The sequence below is a fragment of the Genypterus blacodes genome, unplaced genomic scaffold, assembly GCF_046128005.1.
Source record: "Genypterus blacodes isolate CSIRO-AG114 ecotype Tasmania unplaced genomic scaffold, CSIRO-AGI_Gbla_v1 ptg000240l_1, whole genome shotgun sequence".
NCBI classification, from domain to species: Eukaryota; Metazoa; Chordata; class Actinopteri; order Ophidiiformes; family Ophidiidae; genus Genypterus; species Genypterus blacodes.
The window spans coordinates 514,608-530,383 of NW_027467038.1; the positions used below are offsets into that span (position 1 = coordinate 514,608).

Consider the following 15,776-nt stretch of genomic DNA (forward strand, 5'->3'; position numbering starts at 1 on the left):
AGAAAGTGACAACACAAACTGTTTTGAGTTTTTATTTATTTATTTGATTTTTAAGTATTTTATTTTTTTTTTCTCCAAAAAAATCCTGAGGTATTCACAATATAATGGCATTTATTGTGTCTGAAATGAGACTGGGGGAAATAAAGTACAGCCAAAAAAAAGAGAAAAAACAAAAGAGAAACATAGTAAAGCTGTGTAGATGTCAAAACGTTAGATCCATGATGTCATACACACATGAAGCCTTGGTAATGCAACAACTGTGACTGATATCAATCAATCACCCCCTCCCTCCCTCCCTCCTTCCCTCCCCCCCTGAAATCGAGCAAATCATGCAGCAACCAACTAAGAAACCTCAAAGCAGGATTCTCCCACTTTAACTGGGAGTGCAGGCTAACAGCACACATGGAGTCTGTAGGACTGTAAGCTGGCATTCAACACTTTCATCAGGGCACATCCCAGCTTCAAACTACACACACACACACACACACACACACACACACACACACACACACACACGCATCAATTGTTGACAATCGCCAAAGCATCTCTAGAGTTCTAATGCAGCATGCTGCGGCAGCTACTCGGCTTTACACCGGGACTTTGTTTGTGTTTGGAGGGTTAACAGTTAACAAAATAAAGGATGTCAGTAATGAAGCATCCACGTACTTCTATCTAAATGTGTATATCTGTTACTTTATAACTGTACGTTAGTGTAATGGTTGAATATAATATTTTGGTTTCTGTATACAATAATAAAATGCCAATGAGCGACTACTCCTCTACCTTGAGTCCTATTTGCCCTCCACAAAATAAAAGCAATACACATTTAAAAAAACCATACAAACCAATAAATAAATATCAGTGAAACAAATACACTGTTGAATCATTTTCTTGCTGTGTCACAGATCCATGATTGATAAAATGACTGCTGTGACTTTAAGAAAATAAGGAAAATAATGTTTGTTCGCATAATTTTCCCGGCCGACTTTCTCCTCCCGGCTAAACCCAAACAAAATCACAAGTGCAACATGAGTCACGACAGTCTCAGCATTAGAAAAAGCTCTGGTGTTTGACCAATCAGCTCACGACTACAGCAACAGACAAACCAGAGAGAATACAAAAATAATAACAAAAGAAAATTGAAATTAAAAAAAGAAAACCAAAAGCTGTGAGGGGGAATTTTTCATGAGGGGAGGGAAAGAAAAAAAACAAACAAAAAAAGGAGAATAAAATAACAGCACACAATTTATGACCCAAACTGGGGTGACAAGAAATAAATCGATCAAATCTGACCAAAGGAAAATAATAATAATTAAAAACAATACTATTACACTTTGAGTTCAGAGGGTTTCGTTATGACGTGGTGACGACAGCGCCAGAGAGGAAACCATCGCCTGTCTCACGAAACACATACGAGACAGACAGACAGACAGGCAGGCAGGCAGACAGGCAGGCAGTCTGTCGTCCTGCTGTCTCGCTCTCCGTCTCTCAGTGCCTCCCGCAATCACCCAATTATTCTTTTGTTCAATTTGGTGTCATCTTAGCCCTGAATAACAACAACAACAACAGTAAGAATAAAAACAGTCATGATACAAAAACAAAACAATGGACAAAAATAAAAGCTAATCATCAATAAAGACTTTTGGTACATGAAAAAAAATAAAACACACACACACACACAGAGGACATGGAGAAGTTTGTCTAACGGAAACAAAACACAGTTTCCTAACATGATACAGAACCACACCCCTCCTCTTCCTCCTCACCTCCAAAATTAAAAAACGTGTTTGTTTTTTTTTTTAAAAAGGCAAACGTGTGTCTGCTCTTCTGCGTACACATGAACTCAAAGAACACAAAAACAAAATACAGAATATACTGTGTAAAAATCATAAATAAAGATAAAGTTTTGTGCAACCCCGACCCAACCCCACCATCGCCTTGGAAACAAACAAACAAACAAAACAAATCAATGGCAGTTACAGTGGAGACGATAACATGCATTGATATACTATACAGCATTGATCGAGATTTACCAAACTACAAACCCCCCCAAATACAATCCTTACATATTGGTCAGCTCATTCGTGTGGCGTCGCTCGCTGGGTGAATTAGCTGAAGGCAGTGCTGTGTGGAGCACAGGGGGGGCAGGGGTCTATAGATCTGTGTATGTACAGGAGGCGCTCACCCGTCCAAGCAAGCTGACATGATTTCAATGACTGCATAGTGAAATGATATTTGGTTTACTTACAGATGGGGGTCTCACACACACACACACACACACACACACACACACACACACACACACACACACACACACACACACACACACACACACACACACACACACACACACAGAGTGCCCAGGCAGGGCGCAGGTACACACTAGGATGTCATCTTTATAACACACTTCTGGCCTCGCACCTGCCAAGCTAATATACACAGAAAGCCACTATTGGCAGGATTGCTTGTGTGTGTCACTTTATACATTTAGGTGTGTGTGTGTGTGTTTATGTGGATTAGCAATGGTAATCAGAATAATCCCACGCGCACACCTGATCTGACCTGACCGTTGAGCTCTACGGAGGCGAGGCGGCGTGTTTCAGGTGACGGAGCAGCAGATCAGGCCTGAGCCTTTAAGACGCTGCTCAGGGTTTACTGGACGCAGATCCGTCTTCTGCTCAGGCGAACACAAAGGGTTAATCCACACAAACACCAGATTACACACGTCTGCGAAGGCCCAAAGGCTCTGCAGCCGTGACTCCTCCTCCATGTTAGCGGCGTCTCACAGGGGGAAATGAAGGCCCAGCTCAGTTTGGTGGGAGCTTCATCCATTTGATATCAAACAGCTGGGAACTCTTCATCAGCGTTTGGTTTGAATTTAGGGGTGGACCAGGGAACGCCACAGAGCAGAAACAAGAGCGGCCTGGTCGCTCTGCACCAGCCTCCCTCTGTGACACACACACACACACAGACACAGACACACTCTCCCACTAGCTATACAGAGATGTCCTATATAGTAGAATAATCAATAATAAGGTCAATAACAATATTCAGAACAATAACAACAACACTGTCTCGTCTCCGTGTCGACACCTTTGGTGGGAACCGTCAACGCCAAGCAGGCGGCCTGGGGACAGACGGAGGGACGGACGGACAGAGTGGGGATGGAGGACAGGTCGCTGTGAGGAGTGAGCTGGGGTCAGCACGCACGCACACACACACGCACACACATCTGGACAGACATACATTCCCCTGATTCAGATCCATACTGTACAGTGATGCAGCTCCATGATGGGATAGAAACTAACGAGCTACGAGTGTGTGTGTGTGTGTGTGTGTGTGTGTGTGTGTGTGTGATCTCCCCTCCTATGTTGAGTCTCTCTCTCTCTCTGCCTTCCTCAGCTCTTCTGTATTTGGTAACGACGTGTCGACTTTGCATTATTTCACTTATTTGGCTTTAAAAGAAAAAATAAAGTTTTTGTCCTTTGGGGAAAAGAAATCGACAGCAGCGACTAAAGCAACAAGCAGCAGCAATGTAAATAAATAATATTATCTGATCACACACACACACGCTCCTATGAATCCACCAAAGCTTCTTACACTAACCAGCTGGTCTAAGCGTGCGTACACACACACAGACTTGTGTCATCTGCGCCCCACTTTGACTCCCATGTCCTCAGACGTCTCTTTAACCTTCCGTCCCACTTTCTTGACGCCACCGTCTCCTCCCTTGCCTCACTCCATCCTGTCCATGAATCTCTCTCTGTCTCTCTCTCTGTCTCTTCGTTCACTTACGTCCTTCGCTCTCTGTGTCTGGTGGTGATTGGGGCTTTGGCCCTGACCCTGGCCCTGACCCTGACCCTGGTCCTGGTCCTGGTCCATACTGTACATCTCTACAGAGCTATGATCCCTAAAGCCTCGCCTCCCTAAAGTCGGGGACATAAATCCTTCTTTCCTACACTAACTTATATCAAACGCATCATCTCCCTCTTCTTCGCCGTCATCCTCACGTCTCCTCCTCCTCCCCCTCATGTTCCTCCACCTGCTGTGACTCCTTTAGTTTCACTCATCATTTTGTATCAAGATTTTAAAAACAAAACAGAAATCTCATCGCTAAAATTCGACACTAATTTTTTTGTATTTTTGCACAGCTGCTAAACAAAACCATCGACACACACACACACACACACACACCAGGTTAGTAAGGGATCATGGTCGTTATGATTTAAAATTTTAAAACTGTGTGTGTGTGTGTGTTAGAGCTGTAGTGAATAAAAGGCTAAAAAATACAATCTGACTTCTAAAAAACAATCAGCGACCCTATCATGATATATGCGCACACACACACACACACACACACACACACACACACACACACACACACACACACACACACACACACACACACACACACACACACACACACACACACACACACACACACACACACACACACACACACACACACACACACTTTGTAACTTTAAATCATACACACAGACGCACAGGTAAAGCCTGAGTGTGTGTGATGCTAGAAACACCTGAAGAATCATAATTGCACTGGACGTTGCTGCGTCCATAATAACGTTTATATACAAGTGGAGTGTGTGTGTGTGTGTGTGTGTGTGTGTGTGTGTGTGTGTGTGTCATGTTCCAGTGTGTAGCGACTACACTGTTGACTGATCCCACCGCTGGGATCAACGCCGGAGACAAACGCAAAGAAACGCCACGATACGCAATGTTGAATGCTTTAACGGAACAATCTAATGCAGTGTGTGTGAGAGACACTGGTGTGAGGTGCTATGATAACGTGATGCAACGTACCAGAGTGTGTAAACGGATGAAGCTAACTATAATGTGCATCTTTCCCCCATCACACACACACACACACACACACGTCTGTCCAGATCAACACTGCTTTACAAAAACGGCTAATTTCATCTGTCCGTCTGTCCGTCTGTCCATTCAGAGCCATGACACCGAGTCTCCGTCCCTTCTTTCCCCTCCTCGTCCTCCTCTGCTGCAGGCTCCTCGGGCTCTCCGGTGGACAGGTGGGCTGACGGACGGACTGGGGCTGAGGGGTCTAATGCTAGGCTAGTCTAAGGGGGCTAAGCTAAGTCTGGGGGGGGGGGGGGCGGCAGGGGGGGGGCTAGTCTAGCACTGAGGCCTTGGCCAGCGTCAGACTGGGCGGCGGCTGGGCTACCTGCTGAACAGAGAGTGGAGCTGGTGCTGGTGGCTGTAACACTGGCTGCTGCGCGGCGACTCGGTGCGCTCCATCACCGCCTGGAACCAGCCGGCCACGTCCACCTCCAGCACCTCGTAGCGCCGGATGAAGTTATGCTCCTGGAGGAGGAGGTGAAGAGGAAGAGGGGGGAGGCAGTTAGATTCCAAATCAACCAGGAGAGAAGAACCGGATCATTCAGGCAGAACAGAGACTCACCAGGAGCTTGTGGTACTTTGGCCTTTTTCTGTGATCCTTTGTGAGGCTGTGGGCAAACACACAAATAGTTTAGTTAAAAACAGAACACCTGACAATAAGACTGTGCGCAGTGTGTGTGTGTGTTAGTGTCTCACCAGTCTTTGACGAAGGACTGGAAGTCCAGGGAGAAGCCCATGCCGAGGGGCAGCAGAGGAGGATCTTCCTGCAGCACTTTGGTCAGGACCTCAAAGTCTGTCTTGCAGTTCTTGTAGGGAAACTGTCCTGTGGCCAGCTCCACCTGGGGGACATGGGGACACGTTCAGGTCTAGGGACAAACGCTGAGGTAAGAAACGTACACACGTCCGACCGTACGATGAGTCTTTACCAGAGAGATGCCCAAACTCCACACGTCTGCTCGGATGTCATAGTCGGGCTTGGTGGGGTCGGGAGGGTCGATCCTCTCAGGCTGCAGGGGGACGCAGAGGGAGACGTCACTACACGGGACACCGTCTGTGTGTGTGTGTGTGTGTGTGTGTGTGTGTGTGTGTGTGTGTGTGTGTGTGTGTGTGTGTGTGTGTGTGTGTGTTTGCATTTGTGCTGGTGATCATTTTGTGTGCACATTGTGTGTGTGTGTGGCTCACCGCCATGTAAGCAGCACAGCCGGCGCTGCGAGTCTTGGCCTTGGAGTCCACGAGGCGTCCGCTGATGCCGAAGTCACACAGCTTGATCTGACCTTTGGCGTCCAGGAGGATGTTGGATGGTTTGACGTCCCGGTGGATGACGCCGTGTTTCTCCTTGAGGTACAGCAACGCCTTCACTATCTGGAACACACACACACACACACACACACACACACAATCAGACAAAGAAATATGACACCCCACACACACCTTTACCTTTATTTGATGCATTTCTCTTGGTCTTACCGCCACAGTCATCTTCCCCAGGATCTTCTCAGGGATGGGGCCCTGGATTCTCTTCTTCAGCTTCTCAGCACAGGTTCCCATCAACTCCATGGCAATGAAGACGTCCGTCTGTACACACACACACACACAGCTTTTACTTCTGTCTTATCAATAATTTGTCCAAATGTAACAGTTTAATAACTTGGAGATGAACCCACGCTGGTTACTATGGCGCCGTAGCACTGGATGATGTAAGGGCAGTCGTGACTCTTCAGCACCACGTCCAGGTCCATCAGGATCCTCTTGTTCTCATCCTTGTTTCCTGTACGACGCATTTGCTGGTGACACACACAGAGAGACAGAGAGAGAGAGAGACAGAGAGAGAGAGAGAGAGAGAGAGAAACAGCTCATTAGCAGTTCACCAAACAAAGACTCCTGCGGTGTGTCGGCTGACTGCCTAATAGTTTAAAGGCCACAATTAAGTCATTTATCAAATAGGAGGGCGGCTATGACGGGTAATTACTCCCACTGTGGTAAGACACTGGCGAGGACGAGAGCACGGGAGAAAACCAAAGGGAAGGACGCTGCGTGAAGCATAATACAGCAGGTGGGCGGGGCAGGTGGCTGCTCTTACTTTGACGGCGATGACGTGGCCCGTCTTCTTGAATCGCACTTTGAAAACCTGGCCGCACGTTCCGCTGCCGATCTCCCCCTCGCTGATCAGGTCCGTGACCTCCGCTGGATATCGCTTTTGGGGGGGGGGGGGGGGGAACAAACACAAGAGCAAAGTGTTAAAGCCTCAGTGTGGAGGACGGTTGGCCTCAGAGCAGAGTGGACCATCCAAGCTTAAGGACGGAGGAGACGGGACGCTGGCTCAGGCACAGCAGCTCTGCAGCCTGAATCATTTCTATTCTGAACTCTGAGGACGACACTAAATTGTTGAAAAATACTTTTGTACTTGAGTTACTGGCTGGGATGAGACTGTGTGTGTGTGTGTGTGTGTGTGTGTGTGTGTGTGTGTGTGTGTGTGTGTGTGTGTGTGTGTGTGTGTGTGTGTGTGTGTGTGTGTGTGTGTGTGTGTGTGTGTGTGTGTGTGTGTGTGTGTGTGTGTGTGTGTGTGTGCGCGCGTGTGTGTGTGTGCGTGTGCGTGTGCGTGTGCGTGTGCGTGTGATCCCAGTGTTCTGCCCGCCCTGGACTGAAGACACACAGTCTACAGAAGCTCAACTGTTTTCTTCACACATCTCACCTGGCCGTCGATCTTTAGGTAGCCGGTCTGTTTCATGATCTCCTGCAATTTCTGGTCAATCTCTGCACTGTGGGGACGCAACAAACACACACACAGACACACACACACATAGTGGATTTAGCCAATGAGCACGAGAGAGAGAGAGAGAGAGAGTCAGTGTGAGACCCGCGAGGCTCGGGTGTGCGTTGGCAGGAGTTCAGAGTCTCCACATACTTCTCTAGGCTCTTCTGCAGGCCGTACGGCGGCGTGGGCAGGGTGAGCATGTGTCGCGGGCGGCTGGTGTACGGGTGGTGCTGAGGCGAGCTCTCTGCAGACGACGAGCGGCTGCCTCCGTCGTTGGCCAGGGGCAGCTGGAGCGCTACGGTGGAGGGACAGAGCAGATTAGAGGCAGGAAGAGGGGGGACACAGGGAGGGAGCAGCTTAACGACGAGGTCACTGAGGACTAGAGCTTCACCTTTACTACAAGTAGTGTTATTATTATGAATATTAGCATCGCCTTCCTTAAATTTAGGCCTCAGTTAGTCTTTAACCTCCACTTCTTCTCTTTTGTATTAGTCACTCAGGAGACAAGCTGACCGTGTCCAGGTCTTCATCCATCTAACCGGTGTGTATGGACAGATTTTGGGTTAAGTTTAGGTTGTGCCGATGTCCCAACCCAGTGTTAAAACAAACAAACCCTATTGTTATCTCAGCGCAAAAGCAACAACACCAATCTCAGGCAAAGAAGCGTCAGCACAGTGTTAGCCTGCAGCTCAGAGGGTCCTGACGGTTTCGGGCAGGACCCCCCCCAGAACCATTCAGACGGTTGTAGGTGCGGTTCGGTGAAATCAACATTGCAAACAGAAGCATGCTCCTTCTCCCGTTTAAGACACGGATCTAAGCGTGTTCATCGACACGTTACCGCGCGTGTAATGTGGCAAATGTGTGTAAATGGAAATGTTAAAGATCTGTCATGTTGTGTTAGCAGAGATACAACATGCAACCAGAGGCTGAGACACCAAAGCAGCAGCAGAGAACATCTGACAGAAATGCAAAGAACACAAAGTTAAGATGGCTTCACACCTCTTATAACTACATTTAAAACTGAGGCTTTGTTCGTAGCCATTTTACAAAAACACTTGGAGCGAGCATTCTCCCCGGTCCCAGAGTGAGAGGACCATGCAGTTGTTACTATACGATGGTTATGTTTGTGGAGACAAGCTGGCGTCTGCACCGAGTGCCGCCTTGTGTTTGTATCCATGAGTCACCTGTGGATGGCTCAGCCTGTAAGTAGAGAACTGGTTAATAATCTGACGGAGGGGTTAGTGTGGAGAGGAAGAAAGAGACTCGAGCAATCTTTGGCACAGATCACATCTCCATCGCTCCTCTGTCTCCGGATGGATGGGCGGGAAGACGGACAGACCAGGACAAAGGGAGCAAAGGGACATGCAGAGACACGAGAACGGGGAAAACTCGCAGGCACGGCCGCCCCGCCTCCTGCTCACACAGTGCCGCTGCAAAAGGAAAGGAGGGGGATGCCAGCAGATGAATCAGAGACGGTATCAAACAGTCCGATGTGAGAGAGACGGGAGGGAAAGACAAGAGGAATGCGGCCAAAACTGCTGAGCGCACACACACACACTAAGCTGGAAGTCAGTCTGACTCGGAGGAGAAGCCGAGTCGTCATTTGCAAACAAAGGAGAGAGAGAGAGAGAGAGAGAGAGAGAGAGAGAGAGAGAGAAGCCAGTTCACAGCACTCCTGCAAACGGACCGATGGGGATGCTGGATTAGAAACTGTGTCAAACAAAACAACCCAAACGTTGTGCCGTGCAGAAAAGCCACATGCACATCCGTGATTCTCTACCTCCAGCAAAACAAAGGTTAATATTCTGACACGTGTACATACTCAACACACACACACACACCGACATTGCCCTGCCACTGGCACACACACGCACAGAGAGAGAGAGAGAGAGAGAGAGAGAGAGAGAGAGAGAGAGAGAGAGAGAGAGAGAGAGAGAGAGAGAGAGAGAGAGAGAGAGGGTAGGGATGGAAATATGAAGAGAGGATGTGATTTGAGGCGAAGGTGCAAATGTCTGCTGGGATAAAAGGTCAGCGGAGGTCAAGGTGTAGCTTCACAAACAAGCATTAAGCCTTTCATACACTGTCAAACCTCTACGGGCCATTTATATTCAACAGTGTAAGGGTGTGTATGTGTGTGTTTGTCAGTGTACATTGTCATCTAAATTATTATTACAGCCACTTCTAATATGAGTTCCAGTTCTTTTGCCTCTGCTTTTTAGGCTGTATTGAACTAATAACTGTAGGGTGACAAGTGGATATTAAGAGACAGGAAGGGAAACTCAGTAGTAACGTAAATGGTCTAAAATGAGAAAGACGAAGATGTGGACGAAGGGATGGGAGGCGGTGCAGGAGAGAAAGAGGGGTATGCAGTGGCAGAGAGAGCGATGGATTGAATGATACCTGCACGCTGGGAAGGGGCTGGAGCAGGACTGAGCTGGATCACGATGACTAGACGGAGGAGAGAAAATATACACACACACACACACACGCACGCTCGTTACTGCACTGTTCTACTATGACCATCACACATGCGTACACACTCCCCCAACAAACCTCTGTCATTCACTCACTTGTTCTTTCTCTCTGACAAACAACCGCTGTCATTTCACAAATAGAACACAATTTAACTTCTCTGTTCCGACGCTGTGAGAGACAGCGGCCACAACATGTTTTCAAGGCAAGTACAGAAAATAAAGACTGCACGTTTGTCACATCGACATTTCAGAGGTGACGACCTGTAGGAGAGAGAGTGGGTGAGAGATTGAGAGAGTGACGTACTGCTTATATTTTGCTGTGACTGATTCTCAGTGTTTGAGTGAGCGATGCATGGCAAATATTTTTTAAAGAGCGTTTGTCAGATTCCGGTGCAGTGTGAAACAGAGCCGGTAAGACTGGAGGACCGGCTCCAGAACCCTGTGACCCTGCACAGAAGAGCTCATTCGTTTTGGCAATCCTCAAACCGTGGACGTCTCAGGCCTAGCATGCGAGCGCTGATGACTTCCTCATGATCGCTCGTGTATTAACGACACGTTATTCGAAGAAATGAAATTCAGCGGGCTTCCATTCAGTCAGGCAGGGGATCAATAATTTCACAAATCAACAGAACAGAGAAGGATTGAGTTGTGGATCGTGTTGTTGAGGAGCATCACAACCCGCCTGACAGTGAAGGAACCTGGCAGGATCTGCTACACATCTCTGTATTCATACATTCACTTCAAACTTTCTATTCCTTCATCTCTTAAGTCATGAGGCTTTTTTGATCTTGTTATGAGTCAAATCTTTCTGATTATTACTGTTGTGGAATTTAGGTGCCACCAGTTTCTTTGGAAGCATCTGATTCAGATATTAACACGTTTAAATCTCAGTGTCCCAATCACTGATTTACTTGTGAATTTAGCACCGTCTTTGTTTTGTTTCGTGAAAATTGTGACATATATTGAATTATACATCTGCCTTCTTTGCTTCATAGCTCACAGATGTAAACTAAAGGACTTCTTGTGTTGATAGTTTTCTTTCCACATTCTTCAAATGGGCCCAAAATCACTGCTGCCTCGCTTTCTGCGACACAGCATCCACATTGACTGAAAACTCGGTAGGAATGTATTCAAATGGTGTTTATTAAACTGTAATATCCCTGTCAAAAGTGTACTTGTAGTATTTACACATAAACACTTTTCAGACACATCGTATATTGAACGCTGGCTAAACCCGTTAGCTTGCACAGATTAGCCTCTACTGTCCGGCCAAGGCTCATATTTGAGAGTAAAAAGGGATATATCTGCAATAAACCACAGTTTAGTCGTTGCCTGTTATTGAATTAAAGTGCTCGTACTCGGGGTGTGCATGGCACCGCCTTCACGGAGCACAAACGGAGTGAAAACAACAAACATCTTAACGCTGGGCCCGAAGGCGAGCAGCAGTGGAGCCGCTAGCTGGCTACATTAGCATGTTTGACAGGACAGAGTCAAACACGTTTCGGGTCGTGACTACTCGTGAAATAAATCATGACAGCGCTTTAGTTTCTCAAATTCCGCTACTCTTAACGTAAAAACTGTTGCGTTAATAAGAAAGCGTTTGAGCGGCGTTATAAACCGAGCAAGCCGCGTCGGTGTTTGTTTATGTGGCTAGCCTGTTAGCATGTAGCGGCTAACAGCAGCATAACAGCCCCCGCTCCTCCCCTCCCTCCCCTCCGCCTATCCTCCCCGAGCTTTCTCCCGGTATTCTGGCCGTTACCGACTCCCCGGTCCTCCGCGGTGGACACTCACTTGGCCTCGGACGTGATCGCTGCGGACTCATGTCGATGTTGAGGTCGATTCTCCGCCGGGCTTCTTTATTTTCCTGCTTTAGTTTCTCCTCGATTCGCGACAGCCTCTGCTCCAGCGACGACATCTTGAAAAATTGAGCACCATGTAGACGAGCTCCCAGCAGAGCTCTCGACTCCCCTCTCTGGCAGGCACACACACACACACATACACACAAACACACTCTCTCTCACACACTCTCTCTCACACACACACACACGCTGCAGTAATGTGACCATACATGTCACACTTCTGTCCCCATGCCCTGGGCGTCACTATAGGCTTCATCAGTTTTGTATTTCTTTGTATTTGTATTTCTTTACTAATAATAACAAGAATTAGGCCATTATTAAGTTATCGAACCCGCTCGCTTCATAGATCATGACTGCATCTGAACCCGCGAATAACTATTCAATCAGAAAACGATGTAGAGGCAACACTTCAAAATTTGGGAAACATGAAATTCCACATCTTGTTTACATTACGTCATACTGCCACAATAGTGAACGTGTTTCGAATGTCATTATTGAAACCAGTCAGTCAAACATTCAGTAATACGTGTGTGATCACATTCTTTGTGGAATTGAAAGAGCTGAAAAGCAAAAACAAGCTGCTTACATCATTGTGTACATTTTAGTTTTATTAAGTATTTGATGTCGTCATTGGCTTAAATCTTATTTATTTGTCTGCTTATTCGTCCCTCTAGTCTAGAATCTATGTGAAAGGTCCTGAAGGTCATCAGAGCCAAAGAGGTTTGAGGCACAGACAAGGCTTATTCCATTTTCAAAGACTTTCAGGAGAGCTCAACAGGAGCTCATACTGGGCAAAAACAAACAAAAACTAAACTAGAGCTGCAACATCTAAATGGTTTTCTGGCCTGGGTTGGCTGTTGACGTTCATAAATGTGCAAGTTACAGATTACCTTAGGGGAATGACTGTGGTGGTGATTACAGTAATTTCCTTCGGGTGAATAAACTTTCACCTTGTCTTATCTTATCTTTACAACACTGTTCTACATCATCAACAACTCATCGCGAAGGAATAATGGAGCCTTGATTCATACTGGGCGTGTTGATGTCTCCACATCTCAGGTTCATTTATGTAGAGTGGAGCAAAGCACATGAAGGGCCTGAAGGAAGCTCTGACACACCTCCACCACCTGAGTTATGCATATTTCAGGACATCTGATGGCTCATTTAGGATTCCATGTGGAATGGATCCAAATGCTCAACTCTGGAAGAGGTTCAAACAAAATCCTTTACTCTGGATAAACAAGGCTTTACAAAAATATGCATGAGGCCAAAAACTAGACTTGACATAATACTTGGACTTGAACACTCAACTTGACATGACTTTACAAGACAAACTTGCACCGGACAAGGGGAGACATGGACTACTTATACATGAGGTAATGAGACACAGGTACAACAATCAAGGGCGGGGCAGACGATCACAAGACATGAGTGACGGTACATAACATAACGTGAGACAAGGACGAGATATTAAACACTGAACATGAACTAAACTATAACATAGCGAGACATGACATCACATTACAGTCATGATCAGTCACACTGACAGAGGAAGCATAAATAACAGGCTGCAGGGCCATTTGTGATTTTTAGGCAACAGGCGACCTCAAAGTGGGCAGAATGAGTTGTGGCTTTAATGTTGATGAAGAGGAGGAAACAGAGTGAGAGCGACCAACCAGTCATCTGCTGAATCCAACCCAAGCACAAACCTCACTGGGGTTTGAGTTCATATATAGTTTATGTTTATGTTTTCTCCTTTGGCCTATGTTGAGGTCAGAGTCTGACGCTTGTATATCTAAAGCTGAAAGCAAATAAGATCATGATCATCATAATGTGGTTTATCTGATGATCGAAGGCACTTTGAGTCTAAGGTGCAGGATAATAAACAGTAATCACATGAGCTGCAACCATGAGTGAGACTTTGATCGTCTAATAAAGTCTGATGGTGTTTCTTATTCTGAGCTTCCTGACTTTCACTGGCACATTCATACATTTAACTCTTGCATGCTGAAAAGATCAGATGCCAGTTTTGGTTCTCGCAGAAATCCTCCACTTCCTGTTCCTTTGTCAGTCTTCACCTCATACAGTGCTGAAGTCACCAGACAGAGACGAGAGGTCTGCAGTGTTTGGGACCAGAATGAAACAGCTGAAGTCAATCCTGTCCATCCTGTCCATCCTGTCCCACAGCCTACAGGACAGATCGTCCACGTGTTTTATTGGCTGCATTTGTAATGATTAATGATTAACTTGTGAAAGAGGAGGTGAGAATGAAAGTAGATTCATGCATTGTTGAACAGATATAAAAGCCATAACAGGGTGAGATCTGCACTGAGAAACATCATCTGGTGGATTATAAGGAGAACCTTTAGGGAACTTTGATTCAGTGAGTCGATATTCAACAATAATTTGGGTGAAAGTGAGAAAATGGCAGAGAAAGATTTACTTTACAGTTATTTGAAATGTCATGTGTGTACAGAGACGTTCAGAGATCCTGTGACTCTGGGCTGCAGCCACAGCTTCTGTTCCAACTGCCTGGAACAATTCTGGGAACAAACTAAAAACAAAAACTGTCCGATTTGTGAAAGGAAATCATCAAACGATAAAGTTAGAGTTAACTTTACTTTGAAGAAACATGCTGACTCCTTTGCTGGGGGACTGACATTGGGAAAGAAAATAAAGAAGGAAGACGAAGTGAAATGGGACGAAGACATTTACATTTTTCCTTAAGGACGAGGAGAGAGCTTTGTGTTCTGTCTGTGACTTTCCTCACCATCAAAGTCACAATGTGGTTCCTGGTGTTTGCATAATTGTAGTGGAAAATACACTGATGGACTTGGTGAGCTAGTGAGAGTGAAGAAGAGTCTCCAGAGGATCCGAGTCCAGCTGGACTATGAGAGGGGGGAGGTGTCCTTCTACGACCCTGAAGACACGGCTCCCATCTACACTTACAGGGACACTTTCACTGAGAAACTGTTTCCATGTTTCGGAGTTGGAAAAGCTGCTGATGCAAAGAGCAAAGAGCTCAAAATCTGTCAGACTGAGATTTCTCTGTGATTTTCTGTTTTTGGTGGTGGAGTTTAATTTTTCACTGTGGAAGAACTGAGATGAATGAAGTTTTATGATCTGATTAACTTTATTCATGGATAAAAATATTTAAATTTTGAATTGAAGTTCCATAAATGACCATGAAAAATTTCAGGAAAATGATCTTAAACTCATTTAGGATACAGTTATTTCAGCATTGATTTTGTTTTCTCATCTTATTTGCAGGTTGAATTTGTGATCATTTTGATTTAATTTCTTGAAAATTGATTTCGATCTGAGCCTTGTTTTATTCCATCATTCAGCTTTTTTTCTGCGCTGAGCTTTTTTAATAACATGTTGTGTTTTACTGTCCAGGATAAAGATGTTGTGATAGAATCAGCTGTTTTCTGTTTACCGTGTGTGTGTGTGTGTGTGTGTGTGTGTGTGTGTGTGTGTGTGTGTGTGTGTGTGTGTGTGATGAGGCTGAGGTTCTCTCATGTTAGCTTGTGTTTCTTCACCCTGCAGCATTTATAAAGGTTGAACGTCTGCTTGTTTCTCTGATGGAGGTTTATGATCCAGAGAAACATGAAGCACAAAGTCATGTGGAGGGTTGAGAGAAACACATTTGTCACCACTGTCACTGTTGAAATGTTTCATGTAAGTGAAATCATTTGATCTGTGCACAAATATTAAATCATCTCTTTCATCATCTCTTTTCTGCGTGTATCAATAGTTACACAGTGCAAATGTTGTGCAAACGTGTCTGCTGTAAACACACAGACACGT

General features: G+C 45.9%; 1 protein-coding gene across 2 annotated transcripts; it reads right to left on the reverse strand.

The window, feature by feature from the left end:
* Positions 1-4,224: 4,224 nt before the first annotated feature.
* map2k7 (mitogen-activated protein kinase kinase 7) lies at positions 4,225-12,095 on the reverse strand. Of its 2 annotated transcripts, XM_076171033.1 has the most exons (12): positions 11,899-12,056; positions 10,034-10,081; positions 7,784-7,928; positions 7,571-7,637; positions 6,959-7,072; positions 6,543-6,662; positions 6,346-6,453; positions 6,061-6,240; positions 5,805-5,885; positions 5,575-5,717; positions 5,441-5,486; positions 4,225-5,343 (listed from the first exon to the last, which is right to left on the reverse strand). In XM_076171033.1, exons 1-12 carry the CDS (start codon positions 12,020-12,022, stop codon positions 5,200-5,202), a joined length of 1,320 nt encoding a protein of 439 aa, XP_076027148.1. In that variant the 5' UTR covers positions 12,023-12,056; the 3' UTR covers positions 4,225-5,199. The 2 variants fall into 2 exon arrangements, with proteins under 2 accessions (XP_076027148.1, XP_076027147.1); XM_076171032.1 differs by lacking the exon at positions 10,034-10,081 and having other exon boundaries at positions 11,899-12,095.
* Positions 12,096-15,776: the final 3,681 nt, after the last annotated feature.